The 26,692-nt window shown below is 45.9% G+C and overlaps 1 protein-coding gene and 1 long non-coding RNA gene across 3 annotated transcripts in view; one reads left to right on the top strand and one right to left on the bottom strand.

Moving 5' to 3' along the window:
- The window catches only part of LOC149867973 (uncharacterized), a 354,972-nt gene that overhangs the window by 97,395 nt on the left and 230,885 nt on the right, over nt 1–26,692 (top strand). The window lies entirely within an intron of this gene.
- The window catches only part of LOC149867974 (uncharacterized), a 128,322-nt gene continuing 107,492 nt past the window's right edge, over nt 5,863–26,692 (bottom strand). The window contains exons 5-8 of one of the 2 annotated variants that reach the window (XR_016441160.1): nt 25,302–25,986; nt 13,853–13,929; nt 8,437–8,578; nt 5,863–7,414 (exon numbers count right to left, since the gene is read on the bottom strand). Coding sequence is in view for 1 of the 2 variants with exons in the window: in XM_090037727.1 (XP_089893853.1) it covers nt 13,898–13,929; nt 25,302–25,460; nt 25,859–25,986 (319 nt within the window). In the remaining variant the exon portion in view is untranslated. Of the gene's footprint in view, nt 7,415–8,436; nt 8,579–12,911; nt 13,523–13,852; nt 13,930–25,301; nt 25,987–26,692 lie in introns of those variants that run through there. The other variant, XM_090037727.1, reaches the window with a different exon arrangement.

A 26,692-nucleotide genomic window follows, 5' to 3' on the forward strand; every position in this document is an offset into this window, starting at 1 on the left:
ACTTGGCACTTGTTTGATGAAATAAAAACTGGCTCATGGAAGGATCTCAATAATATTATAAAATCTTGGCTGGCAAAGCTTGCAGATGACACAAAGATTGTTGAGCGAGTAAATCTAATAAGCAAATAAGTAAATAACGAGGAGGTTAGGTTATGATTTCAGAGTAATCTGAATTGCTTGGTTGAATCGTTGAACCTAAAGAAAAATTACTTTCACTTTCAGGTTATTTAACCCTTCTTAAATCTGCAGATGAGTCTGAAACATAAAGCATTGTTTTGAAACAACAAAAAATCCTTTCACTAGGAAAATGTGAGACCCACACCTCTGCTTTTTTCCATTTTTTTTCTTTTTTTAAGTCAAAATGATTTGCCTGATTTCACAAGTAATTTCAGTACTCTGAAAAGTACATTTTTTCAGGGATTTTGCACGTAGTACGATTGTGAACACAGTAGCAGTAAGACCACAATGAGAATGCTGTGTTCAGTTTTGGGGTCCACTCTTCAAGAAGACTGGGGAAATATGGGGGCATGAAGGCATCCTAGAAAACAGAAACACAAGGATTGGCTGCATGCCCAAAGAGCTTACCTAAAATGTAAAGCGGAAGAAGACAGGACCAAGCAAGGAAACCCAGGAAAGGAAAATACATGGCACAAAAGAACTGCCGTAGTGAATAAATCACTGCTACTATGACGCCTCATCTTGTGAGTGCTGAGCAGGGATACGAGAAGGGCAGCACCTATACTGAAACAAGGCTTCTGGAGAAATATGTGCCTTGGGTTTCATCTTTAAAAAGTATAACTGAAGTCCATTAGACAATTAAAAATGTATCAGCATCCCTCTTAAGTTTCAAACAAGTCTTACTTCAAGACATCTTCTGTTGTCAGACTCTCAAGCCATCAGCCAAGCATCCTGTTACTGCCTCCCTTGTCTCTTGTCTTATGATTTCTCTTCCCTTCTTATGCTCTACTTTCTGCACATCCTTTACAGTATCTGATGAAGTGAACCTGGGTTCATGCAAGCTTGTGCTCTCTCTCTATATCTTATTTAGTTCATCTATAAAGGTGCGTTTCTACCCTGCCCTTACCCTTATTGTCAGCGTGAACTCTTTTTCTGTATCTGTCAGACCACTGAGGGCATTACTCTGTTTATATGCAACCATCCCCATTTCCTCTGCTGGCACTCACTTATATTTATTTTACCTTTTGTGTACCTTCTAGATGTAATTCCAAATTATTTTTTCCAAACTTAGCCATGAGCGTATGCACTATGCAAGCAATTCAGCCAGCTTATGTATGCTTTTTGCATTTGTATGCATTCCTTTTAACTTAGATACTACTGTATGGTTCATTACTTTCTCTTCCAATGCCTGACACACTAACTTATTTTTTTGCTGTGTAGGTCTGCATGCTGATAATAAGTCAGGATGCGGTGTACAATCCTTTTTTGTTTTGTAAATAGTATTCAAATGTGTTTAGAAAATATGGAATAATTGCACTTTCTTCCTCCAATAGCCTTTCTAACCAAAATATTACTGTTGCTAGCTGAATATATGTTGTGGATGCTTAGCAGGTGTTTCCCACCCCCCTTTCCTATTCCATACACAGTGAGTATGTTAAGGATGACATTCCTGACAGATAAAACACTCATGAGAGCCTGTGGTTTGTATTAACATATAGCAAGGTTTTGAGAGAACTGTTCAGATGAAGCATATTTGTTAAGGAACTCCTAGCATTAGTCTTCAAGCCTAAAAAATCACTGCAACTCCCCAAATGCATATTTTAAATAATTAATTTTAAATAATAAATATTTTGTACCCTACCCTGCCACCCAAGGTTAGTAAAATAAATATATAGTATGGGCCACTGAGCGTGACCTTGGTCTGTTCTGCTTTGTACCTTATGTTGTGAGCTGCACCTGTTTTAAAGCAGGTATCCGTTGGCAGTGCTGGTATTTGTGCATGTAAACACAACTAAATAAAGTGCCTAGCAGGGAAGAAAGGGGCCCGTGATGGGCTGAAGGTAAATCAGAGATTTCTTCATCCTCCCTGGGGGACTGTACAACTTTCCTCTCAGGTTCTCTGCCAGTCAGCGGACAAGGGGAATTGTCAAGTTAAGTGAACCAGTCTCCAAAAGAAAGAAAACGTGGTGTCAAAGGTTGGCACAAGCCTACTCTACCTTAAAGTCCCTGAAATCTCTGTGGCAAAGCATGAAGTCTTGGAGTGCCTTGGGGATATGAATTTCAAGGAGCGGTGGACTAGAAGGATTTTTTTCCCCCTTCTCAAACCAGGGTAAAGATGGGAAAAATGCAGACAACTCAAACCATTTGCCTTTAAACACCGATGTGGTTATTGCACATCGGGTAAATCCCTAGTGCAAACACTGTTGTCATCTTTAGGCCGTCTTTCTTTCTCAGGCAGGTACGGCATAGATCAATGGCTTCGGTGCATGGACAGTGCTCTGATGCATCGTTTTTCTGTTCCAGTCTCTTGTCTCTGAAAGCTGCAGTCCTTGGCTTCTACTGCCAATATGCTTTCTCTCCTGAAATGTGATAATGCTTTTCCTAGAGCATAGTACGCTCATTAGAAGATATATATGCTGACTGGCTAGGCCCATTTATACAAGTTAACATAAACACGAGGCGATCCAGTTAAAAAATGAGCACATTCATTGCTTCACATCTAAGGCAAATCCTGCCCCACTCTGTACAGCTCTGGAGTTTCAAGTGTGTTTTGGCTGCGAAGCCTGATTTTTTGGAGAATGAAAAGGGCTTTTAAAGCTGGTGTGCAGTTGTCATTGCACATTTGGATAGAGAAAGCATCAGCGGCTACACATTCACCAGTACCTGCCCTCATCCCCTCCAACCCACGTGATAGACGAGTGGTGCTTGAATTGTGTGCAAGAGAAGTCAAGCACTGTTCTTGTGCCCACGTCGTTCCCCAGCACCAAAGACAGCCACCCAAGTTGGGGACAGAGAACAAGGTTTGCTCAGAGATATTTTCATTTTCCAAGTGCTTTCAACTAATACACTAACTTTAATAAGCCCTTGCTACAGCTTGGATTGTTTTCTGTGTTATAGTCTAATGTTTCTGTGTATTATATTCTAATATTTTTAGAAGTGGAGAAAATGAGGCACTGAGAAGCAAAAAGGCTTGGCTTGCATTATAAGAGAAGTCACTTATTGGAATGGAAATAAATTCCAAATATTTTTGAGAAAATGGGAATTGCATTGAAGCATGTTTTCAGAGCAGAGTAAGTGTACGTGTCCACACACATACATGTGTGCACTGAGACCAACTTGTGAAGTGAGAAACTGAGGCATGGGTCTCTATTCTGCCTGATTCACATCACTCCACCTTGGAACAGGGGCTCACAGCTGGATATTTCACAGTTCAGGTTACAGACTTTTCCACAGAGCTAAAAAAATTTCTCTCTCAGTTCCCCAGATCCAACAAATTCTGCCAGCAAAAATGTAATGAAAAGGGATGCGTCTCTGTGAATCCTTTCTGCTTCAATGAAATGGCATGTTTCACCAAAATAAGTCCCAATGGCTCTACATATAGGACCTAATATTTCACAGGGAGATGTGCACAATGAAAGGGAGACTATTTCATATCCATGCACTCAATATTTACCTTTCCCATGAGGCACTTTGCAGTATTACACAGGTGGTTCTGAATTCTAGATAGTCTGAAAAGTATCCTAACCTGCAAGTTAGGCCAACAACTATTGGTTTCATTTTGCCCTTTACCAAAGTACATAAGGTGCATATACATGCATTGTAATTACAGGGTGTTGGAGCAGACTTGATTAATTGAGTCTGCAGGAGCATGGTAATTATGCAGTAATTACATGGTAATGACAACGCTCCAGCAGACTCCTGCTTCTTGTGTATCAGTGTCCCCACACTTAAAAATGGTGGTTTTGTATGAGCTTTAGTTAAATAGCCCCTATTGCCATTTTAAAGCTCAGGCACTGATAGATAAGATGCCCTTGGCACTTTAATTCAAGTGGCACTCGGAGCCGCTCTAAAGCATGTGTATAAAAGCCCGAAGTGCATGCACAGCAATTCACGTTCTGTCTTGTCTCTATTCACATTAATGCCTCATTTTCTCTATCTTGTCTCTATTCTTTTGTAAGCCCAAAGGCAAATGGATGCTGCGTAGCTTCAGTTCCCCCGGCGTCACTTATAAGTTAATGAGCAAACACAGGTCATTAAAACACATGTGCCGACTGCCTCGATACCCCAAGTCAGGATTCAGTAGTTCTAGCATCAGCTTTTCTGATAACTTGTTTTGTGGCCCCAGGCAATTCCATTTACTGTGACTGTGCTTCAGAGTGTATCCATCGTTGTGGACAAAAGACCGAGTTATAGGAAGTTAAAGGAGTTGGGAGACTTACAGTATTGTCCTTGTGTACACTTCCATTAGGTAGTAAGTGAAACCTTAACTCTAGAGCAGCTTAGTCCTCAGTGAAAATAGCTGAACTTCAGTGATTTAGTCCTCCTTTTTTCATGCAGGAAAAATGGGCACATGGACAGTTATTACAGTGCTCCTGCCCCACAGGGATTCCCTGTCTCCTGTTAATTCTCATGGTTTTTGCTTGTCCATCCTCTGTCTAGATTTCCAGCATGTAACACCTGGTAAACAAGGGAGAAAAGGCTGGACTTCAAGGTGTTGCAGGTCTGTTTATGTTTGTAGTTGTAGCTGTTTGCTTTTGTAAATACTACCTAGTTAAAAGCTCCGTGATTCCACATATTATGGTATCAGTTAGTGATTGTAAAATACTTCATGTTGTACAATGTGAATATGTTGTTTCAGATCTTGTAAGCAAAAGGAGGTCTTTCATGTAAATAAATTGTATCATTTAGGGGCAATTTAGCTTCTCAGAGGAGCATAAAAGGTACTCCTGGATCACAGAATCCAGGCTCCATCTGGGCAACCAGATCATAAGCACCATATCATATACTTGCCTTCATAAAATTTATAAGCTACATCCTAATACCACTTGTGTTTCTTGCCCTACTAGACCTTTTGGGAGACTACAAAGGAGCTTCGCTCCTCTGACAGAAACCTAATTTCCAGCCCAGATTTATTCGTGGTCTATTTGTACGTGTTTGTCCTTTTGCTGACACTGTCCTTTGGTTTAAAAAGCTCTCCTCTTTTTCTTGTGTTTAGGGCACTGGATGTAATTAGTGATGATACACACTCTCAACCTTTCTTTTGCCAGGCCCTTTTTGTCTGCTCTCAGAATAAAACACTCTAGTCCCTTAATTGAAGTAGTAGCCTAGAATTATACTAATATACACAGTGTATTTAGCTGGTTTTACAAGCACTTTGTGCACTGACATTAATGCTTACCTATTTCTACTAGAAATACCTAACCAGATGCACCTTAGCATCATGTTTGCTTTTTTCATGGCCACATCGCATGGGTGTCTTCTAGTCATCCAGTGATTGATTAATATACTTCAGTCTTTCTCATATGTCTGTTGTTTCCAGCTGAGTAGTTCCCACCTTGGTGTCTCATTAGTCCTTAAATGCATGACCTTGCACACTGTACTGTACTATTGAATTTCATCCCATGTCTCTTGCTTTAGGCCTCAAGCTCATCCATTTCCTCCTGTCAGGCCTTCTGGTCCTGCTCTGTATTGATGAGAATTCCCGATTTTATATCACCAACAAATGTCATCGTCATACCTCCTACCTTCCCCCCTCAACTCCTTCAATAAAAATATTAAACAAGAATGACCCCAAGACTGAGCTTTGAGGGCACTTCTCTAGTAACTTCTTTTCAGTCTGGTTGTTCTGTTTTAGGCATAATTCCTGGTCATCCCTCCAGCCCCCAACCCTGCACCCTCCACCAACTTAGCTCTTTACCCTCCTTACAATTACCTTCCTAATCATCTTCTCCACTTAGCTAATAATTCCCATGTGACACTATCAAATGATATACTGGTGTTCAAAGAAAAGAGGTTAGCTTCTTTTCTAGACTAGGAAAGCTATGGCCAAAGATGGATATCAGATTAGTCTTGCATGATCTATGTTTACTGAACTCATATTTCATTTGATCTTATTTTTCAGTTACTTCCTCTTCAATTAGCCCTTTCTTCCTCTGTTATACCAGAGTACCTCCATCTATTCAGTGGAATTTCTGCAGCTTTAAAGCAGTTAACTGATCTCAAGTGTTGACCCCCTGCTTTCTGTTCTGCAACAGATTTCTGGAATTCATAGGACAGCAAGTCTGAGCCTGCTATAAGGCTAGCAACTAATATGAAAGGGCACATAGTTACAGATAAAACTACCAATGTAAGTCTGAAGCAACGCAACTGCTTTCAGAAAAAGACCATCATCTTATTCTGATCAAGTTCAAGGCCACTCATCATTCACAATCAGAAATAGCATGAAAAATCATAACAACATCATTCACTCCAGACACCCAACTCAATGCCACCTAAGCAAGGAAAAAAAACCCATGGAAATCAATGAGTTTTTCATTGTGAACATTATGGTATGAGTCCTAGAAGCAGACTGACTAATATATATATATGTCTTTAGGTTTATTTTTTTTCAGCTGTGACAATGATGACACACACGGTATCATTTCTGCTATGTTGTATAATGATGATACACTTGTAAGATGTAGCATATATTGAAAATGATGAAAAAGGTATGCCAAGTTAAAAAACACTGTACATATATTATAGCAAGATTTCAAATTTCAAGTGGGGACCTGGAAAAAAAAAAGGGTATGGATGCATGTTGATTTATTGAACAGGTTGTTTGTCCAACCCATGTGTAAAATCACTGTGACAACAGAATATATCACGGATTCCTGCTGCTATCGCTGGGCTTACTCATCGCCTACTGGGAAATATACCATATTTGTTCATTACCACTTCTTCTTTCCAGGGATATCCATTTGCAAGTTGTCTTGCTTTCATAAAAACTGGCAGAAAATCCTGTGTCAAGTTTATTCCCTTGAATACAACTTAGTAGAGTCTTCATTTGCACAAAGTCTGAGCCACTTTCTGTGCTGTATGCACATCAGAGCAGCTATGTGCTAGTATTCAAGTCTGGATGTCAGGAATGTATCATCTTCTGGTAATGGGATTCGTTTCTGGCCTGGATAAAGGAGTCCCAGGCTGTAAATTCCACATGAGGGGAAATGGAATAGAAATGGAATAATGCCACATGAAGGTGTGCATGCCCATGTACACACGCACACACACGTGCACACACAATTATCACGGAATTTCTCTGATCTGTTACAGTTGTGGAGTCAAGATCCAGGCATTTCCTGGGCCCAAAAGGGAAAACATCCACTGACAAACTCAGGGAGACTTATTTCAGGTTGGAAAGCCAAATTTAAGGGCAACTAAGCTGTCAGCAAGTAGTCTTAAAATGACATCTCCGTACCTGAGAACACATACAAAATAGATATTAAACAGTAGAACTATTTCATTCAAACATAAGTTTTTAATGAAAAAATGGCTTGTCATTGACTTGGAAATTTCAGTTAATGTAATGCTTGATATTCGTTTATACAATGTAAGATATACCAATTATATAATGTATGACACAATATTAGAATATACAACATAATTTATGATCTATAACATTGTGTGTGCGTGTGTGTGCGCATGTCTGTGCGTGTGTATATGGATATGTATGCATGTATATGTGTGTATACACACACTATATGTGTATATATATGTATATATATACACACCTATATATATGTGTGTGTATACATATATATTATATCTAATGTGTATACACACATATACATACATACATATACGTGTGTGTGTGTCAGTGTATATATCTATGTATGTGTACATATACATATACGCACACAGACGCACATGCCTATATATAATGTGTGTATCTATACATACACAAATATTATATATAATAGATATAATATAGATGTGTATGTATAGACACACACACACAATGTTATAATATATAACATATATGTGTGTGCACGTGAGAGTGATATAACACCCAGCATACATATATTAATTGCATAGTATGTATAATGTAAGGTGATATATGTATGAAATATTAATTAATTATTTTAATTTATATAATGTCTGGATAGAAAAAATACTGTTTCAAGTTTCCTCAAAGAAGATTATATTCTGGAAGGGTGTTCTGGTTTTGTGACCATCTCAAAGCCTTTAGGGGAAAAAAATCAGAGAAATGAAAACTCGATTTGGTTTTGTCAACATCTGTCACCAGAAAGAGAGAGAGGAACATTCCCTTACAATGGCTGCACTTTGTCACATCCCTGACAATAAGTTCAACAAAGCAGCACCCACATCTGTCTGTGAAGGAGCTAAACAGGGTGTCATTTTAATTCCTAGTAGGAAGGTATTATTGGAAAAAAGGGCAGACCATGTAAGAGTAGAAGAGCAGAAAGTTCATCAGCTTACCCATGGCAACCTCCCACACCCTCAGCCAGCCATGTCCTAGGTCACTGAGGTTTCACAATGTGAGGCCATTGGTCTGACTTTAATATGGAAAAGTCCTTTGGAGAACTCTGTTCCTCTCTTCACGCCCAGGGCAGGGAAGTGACTAAAAGGGGCAAATAATATACAAAGAGTTTCCTTACACAACTGGAGAACTGAAAATGCAAATGAAAAAAGCAATCTGAGAAACACTCCCCAAACCACACCAAGATCCTATGCTTTAGGGCAGGAGACCTGAGTCCCATCTATAGCAAGGTGCCCAGGCCACCCTGTCCTTCCATGAAGATCCTCTGAACCTAGCGAGAGGCAGCCATGTACAGAAATGGATAAACTACAAAGCATGATAGCATAAACTCACTGACCAACCCACAGTGGGTGGCTCACTTCATTGCTCTACAAGTGTTAACACCACATCCATTTCTTCACAGTAGTGAATCCTTCTACTTGCAGGCCAAATAAGCCTTCCAGGACTGAACCAGGGCACTAAGTATAAAGCAGTTTGTGCTAGGTGGTAACCTTCGTTTGCTTCCTCCTGGAACTGAAAGTGTTGGCAAAAGACCCAGCGCGGCGAAAGAGGACTACCAAGAAGTTCTCCACCTCCCTCCCATATCTGTTCTGCTGTGACTTTCCCTAGTGGTTGCTTTCTCATACCCTCCTTCTCTCATTTCATGGAAAAGGCAAAGGTCACAACTTTCAGAAAAGGCTTCTTTTCTTCTGCTGAGAGCACTTTGCTGCCTATAATGTCTGCCGACTTGAGCAAGACCTCCACAGAAGGATGGTGCCCCTCAACGGGGAGCAAGTCCTACGGCTCTCATCACAAACTGCAGGTTTCCAAGTACTGCATCTCCAGGGGAACCTTGTCACGGCAGCTAAGTCCCTCAAACCATGTTTCAATGAACACTGAAATGATCCTATGGAAATACTGTGATCCCAACCCAGAAAACAGCGTCGTGAATCCGAGTTGTAGAAGTGAGAAACGTTTATGCCGCCTACTTTGCGAGGGACGAGTGAAACTGGGAAACGTGATGACAAAGCACACTGTCGTCTCCCCATTGTTTTTTGAGCCCCTTTGCAACCAGCTTAAATCATTTGAAATCTTCCGGTGTGGCCCAGGAAGAAAACCTCCAGTCTGTTCTTTTAGAAAAGGTCATGTAAACGGCTGTAGGAAGCTCATTCTGCACGTGTTCTTTATGACTGATACTCGACTCGAGCACCAAGTCCTCTTTTTTTCTGACTGCAAATGAATAGACATATTGGGTTTTTCCTGCTAAGCCTGAATTGCCAGCAGGTACTAGGAGCTCATACTTGAATTCCCTTTTATTAATCTTCCATCACGTTTGCTGCAGACATGCCGGTAGCTAGGGATGAACCAGCTGCTGGAAGCCAAACAAATTTCTAGTGGGCTTCTCAGAGGTCTTAATGGATGACCTGTTTTATCAGACTCCATTCAGGTGGGATACTGAACCCAAATGACACCAAGAACTTTTTTTTAAGGAAAAATAATGAATGATTAAAACCTTACATTTCCATTTATAATATGTCTCCATTTCACCTTAATTTGACTAATTTATTTAATGTTCATACCACAAAAAATATTCTCTTCCTCTGTCCTCTTAAATAGCAGTTCCACTCCACTTCACGCTTAATCAGTAATAAAAGAATCCAGTAATAATGAGCAGAGCTGTGGGAAATATTCAGGAGGAAATTCAAAAAGCTCTTCAGGTTTCAATCTTAGGTTTACAGAGTGTCCTGTAAAAATGAGGAACAACACAACAGTTGTCACTTTAAAATCTAGGGAAGTATTTCCATAGTTTATATATCAGACTCCACTCTTTTCTTTTTCTTTTTTTGTAATTTTAGCATTGTGCTTGTGTTACTCAAAAATGGGACTGTTTTTATTCCAAGTCTCGTTTTGGTGTGGTAAACCTTGGTATTCACCAGTTTTTCAATCTTGGTGCTCAAAACTGCATTTTATGGAGTTCGGTGCTCAAAACTACATTTAGACCAATATTCACGTGAAAAAAATAGGAAACATCCCCTTTAAGAAAAAAATGCTATTTCATAAAGAGGAAGTGAAAAGCAAAGTTTGCCCATATTGAAATTGTCATTTTTTTTTGTTCTTATATGGGTTTTTTTGCATAGCTATCAGAATCACGGCTTTGTAAATATTTCAGGCTTGGGGGAGTCATTTTAAAGCTTTCTCTCTGTTCTACTGGTTTGTGATCCTGGCTCCTGCATGCTCTGGACCCTTCCCTCAACTTGTTTGAATTGTCGTAGCTCAGCTGCAGTCAGTGGACCTATGACAGTTTACAGTAGCGGAAGGTCTGGCTTTCTCATGTTCATAGTTATTCAGTCGACCTAATCTTACCTATGTGGGTATTTATAATTTATTTGTGACCGGGATGCTGCGTCGCCCACATTACGAAAAGCAATCGGCCTTCAAAGCAATAGTCTCCTCCACTCTTTTTGTTCAATATCTGTTGTTGATGGGAAATTTGCCATCCTCAAGGAAGTCATTATGGTGGGAAATGGATGCAAAGGGACGGGTTTTACCAGTCAGTTATTCTGAAGGTGGTCCATCCATTATACTGAGGGATAATACAAGGGTTGTTTGAAAAGCTGGGGAAGTATTTTGTTTGCTGGCCTACGAGACCCTGCTCATTTTGCTTCACCTTCACTTGCATACTGCAGACTGAGAAGCAAGACTGGTCCTTGTCTGACGTTACTAATAAATCCAGTGAGCCAGCATGCATGCACGTGCTTTCTGTTTAGTTTTGCCATAGGTCTTGACATGGGTTTTACTTGGTAAATTCAAACACAGAATGAGGGCTGGTCAAACACTTTCCACTGGAAACGTAAACAGGAAACTGGGGCTGCCAACAAAATGTCAAAAAAATTAAACATGGCAAAAACCTTATTTTGGAGTGAAAACGGAAGCATTTTGACTCTGCAGTACCACACGTGGTAACACAACGGATTTAGACTGGGCACTCCCATTGTTCATGGGCCACGCTCCCGTGGTACATTTCATCTCCCACGATGCAGCACAGTCGCACTCCACCTTGCAACTACAGGAAGGCTCGTACATCTTGGGAGAATACGTAGTCCAACCATGGCCCATTGCTTGCAGAGGAGAAAAGGAAGTAGGAAGCATCCAAACTTTAAAACCCACAATGCATTCTGGATGACGGTGTTCAGAATCAAGATACAAAAGTTTTCCTCCAGAATATCTGGATTTTGTTTTTTCACTCAGAATTAAAAATGTTGAAACATTTTAATGAAGACTTGACTTCTTTTTGGACAGTTTTCCACCGGGAAAATATTTGTCCTGCTCAACTCTGCAGGTAGCTCAGGACTGCTCTGAGTTCTACTGGATACAGCTCATAATAGCTATTGAGGAGAAGAGGAGGAGATCCAGAAAAATGTTTCAGCTTTTGGCCCATCTTTAATAAAAACCATTTATCAGCCCGTGCTGCAGAAGAGGTAGATGGTGTCATTCTTTTTTCTTTTTATTTATTTTTCCTTTCAGGGCTTCATCTCATGGGAAGCAAATTACTTCAAGGAAAACAGAATTCTCCCCTTGGTCAAATGCACTGGAATTTTGTTGGAAACAAAGCATTTGAAGTTGTTTCCTTATTTCTTTCTCTCTAAATGGTTTGCCCATACACGTTAGGAAGGCATTCCCTTTAATGTCACGCCACACTTCTTCACTGGCAGCTACAGTGTGTGCACTTTATTAGAGCATTTTTCCCCCTAGATATAATGGCACCAATTAAATTACCTTGCAGCCTGACCTTAATCTGGCAGGAATGATTATTCCATGAAACAGTTAGGGCTCTAATTGACATGAAGTGCCTGCAAAATATGTCTTTTGCAGCAGCCCCTGTCAAAGTCACATTGATATGCTAATACCTATAGCTGGCAGAATCACTTCATAAAGAGAGACATTGAAAATTGAATTATTTCAATTTCAGTACCTAGGAATCTAGTGATCTGTCTGTATATGTAACTAAGTAGGTGCAGTACTTTATATGGGTAAACAGCTGTACTAGGGCGTTGCTATGGAAACTGCTTGACTCATGACAATTGTGTTAGTGATGAAGTCATTAGTGGTGTGAAATGTACTTTGAGGTTGTCAAGTGTACACTCCAGGAATATTTCAACAGTATTAGTGGAGCCTTTTCATTTGCATAATTTAGGCTTTCACACGTGATCTCATTATGGTGCAAGAAACTAGCACGGCAAGTTCTGGTGCAGTAGTGCTCAGTGCAAGTGAAGCCCCGGGCTACAAGCCTACGATGGACTGCAGTCGATCCTGGTTCATCCGTCTTGTTCAGACTTGATCATTTCTTTTTTTTTTCCTAAAATGGTTTTGAACCTGAATGCAGCTCCAACGAGAGGTTGCTGCAGTGTTTGTGCTGCCAAAATGAAGGTGAAGGTGAAGACCGGTGGGCCTAGGTAGGATTTACCCCACAACAAGTGAAAAGATTTGCTTTGCCGTCATCTTAGTTTCTCCCTCATGTGATTCCCCATGATACAACATGAAGAGATGGAGGCTACCTTGGGGTAGCTTTCTGCTACGAGCAGGATGGGCCAGAGCTCGTACGATACTGGGTTTTGTGTAACGCGAATGCGTACGGTGTCAGCTGAGCACTTCTGTCAATCCTGTTGCATTTGTGAATGCAATTCTGTTGTCATTATGCTAGCTTGATACTGAAGGAAAAGATCCCAAATCCACGTATTTTCAGACATTCTCTTCTCTACAGAAAGGAAACATCTCTGCTGTGCATCCCAGGAGGTGTTTTGCAGAGAGTTTGTTCCACTCTGGGAAGAACAGGTGTTGTGACTTCGTGAGATGGTAGGAGTGCAAGGAATAAAAATCAATCCAGTCAGAGCACACAGAAATACAAGCCCTACTTTTTTCCACCAAGCTCCTCCAAACAGATTAGACCACCAGTCTTCATCCCATGTGTTTTTCCACGTTTGTATTGGTACATGAGCTGTTTTCCTAATCTCTTTGGCAATCTTTGGACTGCTTTCCCGTTATCATCTATTTGGAGACAACAATTAGAAAGGTTGAACTTTCCACAGACTCTGCCATCCTCTGCGAGTAAATAGTCTAAGGCCATTCGATTTTGGTATATGGCTTCTCTCATCTGAGAACTCTGTCGGGCCAGTAACTCGAGAGCAGTGGCAGTTTGGTTAGTAATTATTTCTAAGACTGCCTGCAACCTGATGATTCTGTTTAACATGTATATTGGTGTCCGGTATCCCCAACTCCCATCATCAGCCCATGTAGCCGGTCCATAATACTCAATAATTCTTTGAGGGGGCATTCATCCTCCTTCCACTTTTGGGAGCCACCCTGTGTCAAACTTACATCAATACTTCTCTTGGTCCTTTTCCAATCATCATACAGGGACGTCTAAAGGCAGATGTTGAAAGGAGGCTGCATACCTGTGAAGAGAAGACAAGACAGACTGCAAAGCAATAACATACATGTGAAGCTCGCTATTACCTAATTCAAAAGTTACATTTTCTCGCATCCCAGGGGGTAAGACTCGAGGAGGCTTGCTAAACATAATTTCATATGGGGTTAATTTAATGCCCCGTCGGGGAGTGTTTCGAATGCAAGTAAGAGCTAGCGGCAATGCTTGAGGCCACTTAAGGCGTGCTTCAATACAAATCTTGGTGAGTAGAGTTTTTAAGGTCCTATTCATGCGTTTCATAGATTCATAGATGCTAGGGTCGGAAGGGACCTCAATAGATCATCGAGTCCGACCCCCTGCATAAGCAGGAAAGAGTGCTGGGCCTACATTACCCCAGCTAGATACACATCCAACCTTCTCTTGAATACCCCCAGGGTAGGGGAGAGCACCACCTCCCTTGGGAGCCTGTTCCAGACCTTGGCCACTCGAACTGTGAAGAAGTTCCTCCTAATATCCAATCTAAATCTGCTCTCCTCTAGCTTGTGGCCATTATTTCTTGTAACCCCCGGGGGCGCCTTGGTGAATAAATACTCACCAATTCCCTTCTGTGCCCCCCTGACGAACTTATAGGCAGCCACCAGGTCGCCTCTCAACCTTCTCTTGCGGAGGCTGAAAAGGTCCAGTTTCTCTAATCTCTCCTCGTAGGGCTTGGCCTGCAGGCCCTTAACCATACGAGTGGCCCTTCTCTGGACCCTCTCCAGATTATCCGCATCCTTCGTGAAGTGCGGCGCCCAGAATTGCACGCAGTACTCCAGCTGCGGTCTGACCAGCGCCCGATAGAGGGGAAGTATCACCTCCTTGGACCTATTTGTCATGCATCTGCTGATGCACGATAAAGTGCCATTGGCTTTTCTGATGGTTTCGTCACACTGCCGACTCATGTTCATCTTGGAGTCCACTAGGACTCCAAGATCCCTTTCCACTTCCGTGCCACCCAGCAGGTCATTTCCTAGGCTGTAGGTGTGCTGGACATTTTTCCTCCCTAGATGCAGCACTTTGCATTTCTCCTTGTTGAACTGCATTCTGTTGTTTTCTGCCCACTTGTCTAACCTGTCCAGGTCTGCTTGCAGCTGTTCCCTGCCCTCCGGCGTGTCCACTTCGCCCCATAGCTTAGTGTCATCTGCAAACTTGGACAGAGTACATTTCACCCCCTCGTCCAAGTCGCTGATGAAGACATTAAAGAGTATCGGTCCAAGCACCGAGCCCTGCGGGACCCCACTGCCCACACTCTTCCAGGTTGAAACCGACCCATCCACCACAACTCTCTGGGTTCGACCCTCCAGCCAATTCTCCACCCACCGGACTGTGCAGTAATCCAAGTCACAGCCCCTTAACTTGTTCACCAGTATGGGGTGGGATACCGTATCAAAGGCCTTCCTGAAGTCCAAGTATACGACATCCACCCCTCCTCCTGCGTCGAGGCGTTTTGTGACCTGGTCATAAAAAGAGACTAGATTGGTCAGGCACGATCTACCTGCCACGAACCCGTGCTGGTTTCCCCTCAGCATAATTTGTCCTGCCGGGCTCTCACAAATGTGAGCCTTGATGATTTTCTCAAAGATTTTGCCAAGGATGGAGGTGAGACTGACTGGCCTATAGTTACCCGGGTCCTCCTTCCTCCCCTTCTTGAAAATGGGAACCACATTGGCCCTTTTCCAGTCCTCCGGGACTTGACCCGTGTGCCACGAGCATTCAAATATTCCCGCCAGTGGCTCTGCAATGATGTCGGCCAGTGCCTTCAGTACCCTCGGATGGAGCTCATCCGGGCCTGCCGACTTAAAGGCATCCAGTTCCTCCAAGTGACCCTGCACCACCTCAGGGTCCACGCATGGAAGTCTGGTGCCTTGCTGCTGCCTCCCTGCACTCCCAGGGAGAGACTTGTCGTGCCTCTCACTTAGGAACACTGAGGCGAAGAACTCGTTGAGGAGTTCAGCCTTGTCCCCTCTGTCCGTCACCAATTGTTTCTGCCCATTTAGCAGGGGTCCTATTCCTCCCTGGGCCTTCCTTTTACTCCCTATATATCTAAAAAACAATTTCTTATTGTCTTTTACTTGGGTTGCCATCCTCAGCTCCATGGTAGCTTTGGCCTGTCTAACTGCCTCCCTACAAGCACGAGCAGAAGAGGTATATTCCTCTTTGGTGATCTCTCCCTGTTTCCACTTTTTATGTGCTCCCCTTTTGGCCCTTAGTCTGCCCTGGATTTCTCTGGTCAGCCAGGGAAGCCTCCTGGCCCCTTTCCCTCTTTTACCTCGCACGGGGATCGTCTCGCTTTGTGCGAGAAGGATAGCTTCCTTAAGGCACAGCCACCCTTCTTGGGCTCCCATCATTTCAAAACTACTACTCTGCAGTGCATCCTTCACTAATCGCCTGAGTTCGCTGAAATCAGCTTTCCTAAAGTCCAGCACGTTCACCCTACTGGTTACCTTACCCACTCGACGCCTTATGTTGAATTGTACTTTTAGGTGATCACTGTCCCCCAGATGGCTACCGATCTGTAGGTCCCCTACTATGTCATCCCCCGTTGCCAATACCAGATCCAGTAAGGCATTCCCCCTAGTGGGACCATGTACCTCCTGCGTCAGGTGGAGGTCCTGTACACAGGTTAGAAACCTGCGTGAGCGGTGGGACTTTGCTGTCTGTGTCTCCCAGCAGATGTCCGGGTAGTTTAGGTCCCCCATGACCACCGCCTCTTTAGCTTTTATGGTCTCTGAGAGTTGCCTCAGGAGCCCCAAATCTATTTCTTCCCCTTGATGTGGGGGTCTGTAGCAGACCCCTACCACCAAATCCTTTTCTCCTTGCCCTCCATGTAGCCTAACCCACAGTCCTTCTACTTCCTCATCCTTTGATTCTGTCTTGATGAGGGTTGATGTATATTGCTCCTTAACATAGAGCGCAACCCCTCCCCCCCTTTTCCCCACTCTGTCCTTTCTGTACAATCTATAGCCCTCAATATGTACCGCCCAGTCGTGGGATGGATCCCACCAGGTTTCCGTCAGCCCCACTAAGTCGTAGTCATTTAGTGCAACCAGGAGCGCTAGTTCATCCTGCTTGTTCCCCATGCTCCTAGCATTAGTATATAGGCACTTGAGCCCTGTGACTGGTGCTTTTGCTACCCCCTCGCTCCAAGTCCTAAAGGGCTTTTTGTCTCTAACCTTCCCGTTCCTTACCTGTGCCGTATTGCTGTCCACCCCCTGTCTTTCACGTTCCCAAAGCTCTCTTTCTTCAGGCTGGGCTGTCCTTGTGGGTGCCACCTGGTTTGGTGGTCCACAGCCTCCCCCACCCTCATCTTCCCCTCCCCCCGACGAGCCTAGTTTAAAGCCCGCCGGAGGAGATCCGCCAACCTGGAAGAAAACACACGCTTACCTTTGGGGGACAGGTGAAGCCCATCCCAGCTGAGCATGTCCCTCGTTGTAATGTGTGGGTCATTGTCCAGGAAGCCGAAGCCTGCCTTGAGACACCAATTCCGAAGCCGCCAGTTGGTCTCTCGGATGCAGTTCTCATGCCGTCTTCCGCGTCCGTTCACTGGTAGGATGGAAGAGAATACCACCTGTGCACCAAATTCCCTCAGCACGCCGCCCAGAGCCTGGTAGTCCGCCATCAGGTGATCGGGGGTTCTCCTGGCCGCATCATTAGTACCCACATGGACAAGGACCATGGGGTAGTAATCGGTGGGCTTGATCCTGGCCTGGATTACCTCCGTCACATCCTGAATCTTAGCTCCAGGCAGGCAGTAGACCTCTCGTGCTGAAGGGTCCTGGCGACAAATGGGCCCTTCCGTACCTCTCAGGATGGAATCGCCTATGACGAGCACGCGTCTCCTCCTCTTCTGGGTCCTCTCGGATCTCTTGATCTGTTTGGAGTGTGAAGAATGTGGCATTTCCTCCTGCCCAAGGGTTTCCTCCTCCCTTTCCTGAACTCACTTGTCCTGAACTCTGTGGTCTCCATGGTGTGTGTAGTTTCCAAGTGATCTTGAGGGCTTGTGTGACCTCTTGAACTACTTTTCCCACAAAGTGTTGTCCTTGATCCGACTCGATGGATTCGGGCAGAGAATACCGGGGAATGATTTCCTGCAACAGATACTTCACTACTGTAGCTGCAGTGGCAGTCCTGGTGGGCCATGCCTCGACCCAACTGGAGAGCTGGTCTACCATGACAAGTAAAAACTTATGATGTCCGGACCATGGGAGCTCGGCAAAATCAATCTGCCATGCTTGTCCAGGGTACGCTGCCCAGGGTCTACCTCCCACTGGCACAGAAGGTTTCCTTCGAGGGTTTACTTTCTGGCATGTGATGCACCTGGTAGCAATGCACTGAGTTTCTACATATAGCCCTGGGGCTACTGCTTGGCGGATCATTAGATCACCCATAGCCAAGCCTCCCATGTGGGTACTTGCATGGTGCTGATGCAGACCTCCTGAAGCAATGGCCTAGGTATCATGACTTTCCCTCCTGGTACTATCCACCACCCATGGGAGTTCTTTTCTGCGCAAGCCTCCTGTGCAAATTTATTTTTTTCAGGGGAATACTGCGGGACTAGAACCCGGACGTATGGCCATACGGCATGGGACAAGGCCTGCCTGGATATTTCCTCCGCTTCTCCTCCAATAAATGCAGCTTCCTTTGCTGCCGCATCAGCCCTTGCGTTTCCAAGCTTATGCTTTTCCTCAGCAGCCTTCCCATGAGCTCGCACATGAATGACTGCTACCTCTTTAGGCTGGTGGAGTGCCTCTAGCAGCTTGATAATCTGAGGGCCGTTAGCAATTCTATTCCCAGAAGCCGTAATGAAACCCCTTTCTTTCCACAATAGTCCGTGCGCATGAACCGTAGAAAAAGCATAGTGAGAATCAGTATATACATTAACTCGCCGGCCTGTCCCCAACTGTAATGCTCGGGTGAGCGCAGTGAGTTCCACGGCCTGTGCCGACCATGAGCTCGGCAATGACTCCCTCCATACTACCTTATCCAAGGTTACCACTGCACATCCTGTTCGTCTTTTTCCATCGATGACAGAGCTGGAACCGTCTACGAAGTATTCAGCATCTGGGTTTTCAATTGGGTCCTCAGCAAGATCAGGTCGCACCTGTGTGGTTTGATTCAGGACCTCAAGGCAGTCATGCATTGGTCTCCCTGGTTTCAGCAGCAAGGTTGCAGGGTTCAAGGCTGTAGTGTGTTTGAAAGTAAGTCCTGGATTAGAGAGCAAAAATATCTTTTACCGTGATTGTCTGGAGGGGTTGAGAAACTTTCCTCCCTCAGTCCCTAGAATCTGGGGAACTCCATGTGGGGTGTGTACTTCCATGTCCGCACCCATGACTACCTTCTGGGCTTCTTCGATGGCCACTGCTGTGGCTGCCACAGCCCGAAGACAGGCTGGCCACCCGAGCGCAACCGGATCTAGAACCTTTGAGTAATATTCCACGGGTCTCCAAGTTGGGCCCGATGGCTGTGTCAGCACCCCGATGCAACCCCTCGATTCTCATGAACATACAGTCGATATGGCTTTTTATTATTTGGGATGGCCAGGGCAGGGGGCTGGGTTAATGCTGCCTTAAGCAAATCAAAGGCATGCTGCATTTCTTTAGTCCATTTCCATTCAGTGAGACTCTCCTTAGTCAGGGAGTCATACAGTGGTCTAGCCTTTCCACCATAATCTGGTATCCATAGTCGACAGAACCCAGTTAGCCCTAGGAATGCCCGCAGCTCCTTGGGTGACTTAGGTGGGGTTAGACCTTGGATTGCCTGTATGCGGTCCGCACTCAGGGCTTTGACTCCTTTTGAGAGCTTATATCCCAAAAATGTAACTTGAGGCTGACATATTTGGGCTTTCTCTCTAGAGACTTTATATCCTTTTTCCCCCAGAGTGTTTAGCAGTGACCTGGTGGCTTCCTCGCAGAGCTGCAAGTTTGGGCTTGCAACTAGCAGGTCATCCACATACTGGAGGAGAGTCACTGTGGGGTGTGATCCCTTCCACTCCTCCAAGTCCTTCTGAAGGGCAAGTCCGAAAATATGGGGGGCTGCTATGAATCCTTGTGGAAGAACTGTCCACATGAGCTGGGCTTTATGGAAAGTATCTGGGTCCTCCCATTCAAAAGCAAACAATTTTTGACTCTCTCGGTGAAGGGGAATGGAGAAGAAAGCATCTTTCAAATCTAGCACTGAAAATATTTCAGCTTCCCCCGGTACTTGTGTCAAAATCGTGTGTGGGTTCGGGACTACAGGGTGGTCTGAAAGGACCTTCTTATTTACTGCTCGCAAGTCTTGGACCAGTCTGTATGAGACCCCATCTGCCTTCGGCACTCCAAGAATGGGGGTATTATAGGGTGAGGACCCTTCCACTAGCCATCCGTACTTCTTGTATTTCTCTATTAATGGCTTGAGTCCAGCTCTGGCTGCTCGGCTGAGTGGATACTGCTTTACCCGAATGGGCCCCTCCCCATCCTTGAGTATGATCCTTACCAGGGAGACCGACTTAGCTCACGCAGGGGTTCCACCAGCCCATACCGAAGGGTCTACTCCAGTCATGTGATCTTCAGAACTTACTACAGGGCGTCGGTCCTCCAGGAGAGCCATCTGATAGTTCAAGCTCTGCTTGACAGGTAGCTGGACCACCATCTGGTCGTCTCTGAAAAATATCTCAGCTTGCAGTTTTGTGAGTAGGTCCCGCCCAAGTAGTGCAACCGGGCAACTTGGAGAATATACAAAGGAGTGCTCAAGCAAATGGTCCCCCACTTTGGTGAGGAGGGGCTTACAAACGGGGAGTCGGGATTGCGTTCCCTCAATCCGCTCCACAAGAACATGCTGCTCACTAGCTCTTGCACAGGGGTTTTTTTCTGGAATCATTGAAAATGTAGCACCAGTATCCACCAAGGCTTCAAAGTTTTTGCCACCAACCCTAATGGTTACCATGGGATCTTCTCGGGCTCCAACCCGAAGGGTAGTGGTCTTAGATCCCCGTCCCCTTCATTCTGTGTCCTCACCCTTTTCCTCTGCCCGCATGAGGTGACCTCTTGGTTCACCCTCTCTCTTCTCCTTCAACTTTGGGCATTCCCTCTTCCAGTGTCCTTTCTCCCTGCAGTAAGCACAAACGTCTGCTCCCACTCTTTCTCCTTTCCCTTTCTGTATCCCAGCCTTTCCAGGGTTACCTCCAGTTATAGCAGCTGCCAGCGCTGTTATCTGTCGCTGAGCCTTTTTATCCTCCTTGCGCTCCTGTGCCTGCTCACGATTCCCATATACCTTATATGCAATTTCCACCAGCTCTGAAATCGGTTTCCCAGCACCTCCCTCAGTTTTCTGTAGCTTCCTACAAATATCATCAGCGGATTGACCAATAAACATAAGATTTACTATGCGTTGATTATCTGGGGCTTCTGGATCTAGGTCCAAAAACCTGCAGAACGCCTCATACAGCCTCCCGAGGAAAGCTGAGGGATCCTCTTCTCTTCCCTGTCTCACTTCATACAATTTAGACAGATTAGTAACCCGAGGCACTGCCTTCCCCATTGCTTCCACTATAATCCCCAGATACCGTGCACTCAGCTCTCTTCCTTCTGCGGTATGATTATCCCATCTCAGTTCCTCAACAGGGCAGGTATCACGCAAGGTACGACCAGCAGCTCCCTCCACTTCTACCCTGGCTGCTGCAATGCACTCTGCTGTCCCCAACACTAATCTCCTCTCCTCCGGGGTCAGACAGGTTTGGAGCATCATCTGGACATCAGCCCAAGTGGGTCGATGGGTTTGCCCAATGGATCGAAAAAAGTCCCTCATCTTTTCAGGGTCTTCACGAAAAGAGGGGCTTTGATTCTTCCAGTTAAATAAATCTGAAGTACTAAATGGGGTGTAGACAAAAGTTGCATTGCCCCCCTCTCCAATAACCTCTTGCATCAGGCAGTTCAGCACTGGCCATGATTCTACAGTCTTGCGCAAATAATAGCCCTTATTCCCTGATTGAGATGGGGCACTTGGCTGAGGCACACGCTCTGAATCATTAGGTATGCTTTGGTACGCCGGTGGTGGTTTCCCTGAGGGATGGAGCGGTGGTGCAGAGGGACTGGATCCCGAGGAGGTGTCTGATTCATCCTCGCTACTTGTTAGGGTGACAGGAGAATGAGCCTGGTACTCGGCTAACTCAGGATCCCTCCCCCCCTCATCAGACTCAGGGAGTACAGGCGGTCCTCCTCGAGTCTTTCCTTTAACAACCATCACATGAGACTTTACTAAGCATTTCTTAATCCAAGGTGGCTGATTTTGAACCACTCCCAACCAACAATCTATATAAGGAAATTGATCCCAATGTCCATCCTGCATAACTATTTCATGGATAGCTATCACTTCTTTTACTACAAAGGATCCTTTTGGGGTCCAGTGGACCCCGAATGTTGGCCACTCAAGTTGACAAAACTTAATTAAATCATCTTTTTTCATCTTCACCCCATAATCTGCCTGCTTTGCAAATTTGCTAAAGTTCCGTAAAACACAACCCAAAGGAGTACCTGAGTTTTCTACACGGGAGCTACCCGCACCCATATTAATGCCCACAAAAGTGCGCCCAGCGCACACCAAATACCAAAAGATCCTAGTCACAGACCGTTCCCAAAAGTACGTCTTACGCACACCAAATACCGGGCCAAAAATCCCCCGGTACAAAACCAAATCGAACAAATCTTTGCCCCCGCATCCAGAAACCAAATTGGGCAAGGAAATTCGTATACTCACTCAGGTATCCTAGAGATCTCGATCAGAATGCCGGAATGTGTGTCTGGCATCCTCAGAAACCAAAAATTTTGCACAGGTAGCCTTTAATCTCCTGGGTACCCCGACTCACATCTCAAGCCCCCTGGGTGAGCCCAAAAAGGCGCCTCAGTACGCACTCCCCGTGGCGGCAGGGACGATCTTGTCACTGGGTCTCGAGGTGATCCAAAGAACCCCTGGCTGGCTCGCCAGATTGTTGCAAAAAGCGTTTCGTTTCTTTGGAGGCCCACAAAAATCACAGACACACAAACATTAGCCGGTACAAAAGGATGCATTTGTTTGCAAACAAGGTCAGAGTGGGGCATTGATGCCCAAATCAGCTTCTGACCAACTAATTGTGTTTGCAAGCGGAATTTATCTTCTCTCTCCTGAGCACGTGTGCAGACACTGGAACTCTTACAGCTACTTCCGTTTCATACAAGCATACATGTAGTTACATCATTACATACATCGCATGTATAGTATAATTAGCTACTTAAGTATGCAGGACGGAGAGGTAAATATGCATCAGCTCATTAAGCATGCCCAGAAACTACAACAGTTCACCAAAAGTTCATACCCCAAGGCCACAGTCAATTGAATTCCAGCTTCTGCAATCAGCATGAGAAAGGCTAAGGCAGGTGAGGGGGAGAAAGGAGCCTTGGGCAGTATTTCTTTCTTATCAGGTGCAAGATGCAAGCTGCGCATTTCTAGCAATATTCCATTTCTAACAGTAGAAGGCCACCAGGTTGGTCTGACAGGACCTGCCGCTAATGAACCCATGTTGGTTGCCCCTAAGCATAATCTCCCCTGCTGGCCCCTTGTGGATGTGCACCAGGATAATTCTCTCAAAAAGCTTGCCCAGGATTGAGGTAAGACTAACTGGCCTATAGTTCTTCAGGTCCTCCTTCCTCCCTTTTTTGAAGATGGGAACCACATTTGCCCTTTCCAATCCTCTGGCACCACACCAGAGCACCACGAGTGTTTGTAAAGCCATGCCAGGGGTCCTGCAATGACCTCAGTTAATTCACTCAGCACTCCAGGGTGGAGATCGTCCAGACCAGCTGATTTAAATACATCCAGTCCCTCCAGAAGTTCCCTGGCTAGATCTTCCCTGATCCTTGGCCTAGGTGCACCTCCCCTGTGGCCTGAGGGGAGCCCGGTGGGGGAGGATGTTCTAATCCCTGCTCAGGAAAATGGAGGCAAAGAAGTCATTAAATAGGTTAGCTTTGTCATCTGGTGTGATGACCAAATTTCCTAGCATGTCTTGCAGGGGACCCATGTTACCCAGTACCTTCTCTTTGCCCCCTATGTATTTAAAAAAGGACTTCTTCTTGTCCTTGATCCAGGAAGCTAGTCCTAGTTCCATTTCTGCCTTGGCCTTCCTGACTGCCTCCCTGCATCCCCGAGCAACTGCGGTATAATTCTCCCTGGTGATGGCCCCTCCCTGCCATTAGGTGTGCGCCTCCCTTTTAGCTAGAAGACGTTCCCAGATGCTTTTGGTGAGCCATGGGGGCTTTTGCGTCCTCCTGCTCCCTTTGATCCTTGTTGGGATTACCTCCCTTTGGGCTTGTAGGATTGTCTCCTTAAGGAGCAACCACTCTTCTTGGACACCTGGCTCCCCTCCCCTCCAGGACCTCAGTGCTTCGCTAACTATTCTCCTTAGCTCATTGAAGTCCGCCCTCCTGAAATCTAGGGCTTCTGCCTTGCTGCAGGCCTTTTCCACCTTGTGCTGGATGGTGAATCCCAGCAGGCGATGTTCACTGTCGCCCAGGTGGTCGAGCACCCGCAGCTCCCTCACCAGGTCATCTCCCATGGCCAGCACCAGGTCCAACAAGGCATCTCCCCTGGTGGGGCTGTGCACCTCCTGGGTTAGATGGAGGTCCTGCATTTGGGCTAGGAACCTACATGAGCGGTCAGACCTGGCTGACTGCTCTTCTCAGCAGAAGTCTGGAAAGTTCCAGTCACCCATGATGACCACATCCTTTGACCTAACTACCTCCATGAACTGACTTAAGAATTCCTGGTCTAGCTCTTTCCCTTGGTTGGGAGGTCTGTAGTAGACCCCCACTGTTAAGGCTCTTTCCCCTCGACTGCCTTGTATCCTAACCCAGAGCACTTCCGTGTGCCCCTCCTCTGACTCTGTGCTACCTGGTGAGAATGTGTATTCCTCCTTAATGTAGAGCGCCACACCCCCACCTTTCCTCCCTGTCCTGTCCTTCCGGTACAGCCTATAGCCCTTGATATTCACCCCCCAGTCATGCATTGGGTCCCACCACATTTCAGTGAGCCCCACTATGTCTGGGTTGGTGTCAGTTAGCAGGAGGGTAAGTTCCTCCTGCTTGTTTCCCATACTATGAGCGTTTGTGTAGAGACATTTGAGGCCTCCTGTGGATGTGTGCACTGGTCCCCTAAGCACAGCATTGCCCTGGCCCCTGTTGCTTGCCTGTGTATACGTTCCACTTGTCAGTCTAGGCTGGGCTGTACTTGTGCGTGCTGCTTGGTTTAGAGATCCAAGGCTTCCTTCTCCCTTGTCTTCCCCTTCCCCCCGATGAGCCTAGTTTAAAGCCCGCCAGAGGAGATCTGCCAACCTAGAAGAGAACATATGCTTACCTTTAGGGGAAAGGTGGAGCCCATCCCACCCAAGCATGTCTCTCGTCGTGATGTGCAGGTTGTTCTCAAAGAAGCCAAAGCCCACCTCATGACACCATTCCCGAAGCTGCCAGTTGGTCTCTGCAATGCACATCTCATGTCGTCCTCCACGTCCGCTCACTGGTAGAACAGAAGAGAATACCATCTGTGCACCTATCTCCTTCAGCACGCCCCCCAGAGCGTGGTAGTCCGCCATCAGGTGATCAGGGCTTCTCCTGGCCGCTTCATTAGTACCCACATGGGTTAGGACCATGGGGTAGTAATCAGTGGGCTGGATCATGGCCTGGATCATCCCCATCACGTCATTAATCTTTGCTCCAGGTAGGCAGTAGACCTCGCATGTCGAGAGGTCCTCTGAACCTCTCAGGATGGAGTCACCTATGACGATCACTCAGTGCTTTCTCCTCCGGGACTGCTTAGCTCCTTCGGCCTGTTCAGAGCGTGGAGAGTGTGGAGTTGCTTCCTCTGCGGTTGCCTCCTCTCCCTCCTTCTCCTCCAGTGTTGCCAGGGCCTCATACCTGTTCTCCAGCTGGACTGGTGGAGCTGGTACTGCTGTGTTATGAGCAGCCTTGGTTCTGGAGCTGACCATCTGCCACTCTGCAGTGGAGGGCACTTCCCAAGGTGCTTCTTCCTTGGGTGTGTGGCCCTGCAGGGAAAGGAAATAGCTGTCAATTTCATCCTCCACCTCCCTGATACACCTCAGCCTGCTAACCTCCTCCTCACCTACACCTCCAGGACCCTAAGGCGGGTGCCTGCAGGACAGGTGTGGGGGTCCCCAATCCCTGCCCCCCGGGCCTTGCTGGGCAAACCCTATAGGCCAGGGGGTAGGGGGATGCCAGCTCCCCCATGGGCTCTGCCTGGGTGGAGGCTGCTCCCCCCAGGCAGGGACCCTGGCAGCACTCCACACCATCATAGGATTTGCTGCTTGTTTTTAGCTTAGTGCAGTGCCTTCACCCTGTCCTAGTAGGAATCTCCCTCCTGGCCCTTCCTGCTCACCTGCCGACACAAACACCAGTGTGCTCTGTTCGTGCAGCACGGCTCAGGAGTGTGGCCCCCTACTGGCTCAGCTAACAGGGATCCAGGGGGCTTCACCTCCAGATCTGGCTCAGCTGCCTCCAGTCCCTCTGCCCACATACCTTAGGGAGATCAGCTGCTGCTGCCCCTGCTGCTGGCTCTGCTGCCACTGCGTCCGCCTCTGCCTTGAGTCTGGTAAGGAGGCACTTGTGCAAGCAAGACATATGTGTGCCTGGATCCCTCCTCTCCCCACTGCTCCTGGGTCCCAAGTGCCAGGGGCTACATCAAACCATGGCTTTTAAAGGCCCTAGTTTGAATTTCCTGCCACTGCTTCAATC

This window comes from Crocodylus siamensis, chromosome 3, assembly GCF_052110815.1.
Source record: "Crocodylus siamensis isolate JL-2025a chromosome 3, ASM5211081v1, whole genome shotgun sequence".
Lineage (NCBI taxonomy): Eukaryota > Metazoa > Chordata > Crocodylia > Crocodylidae > Crocodylus > Crocodylus siamensis.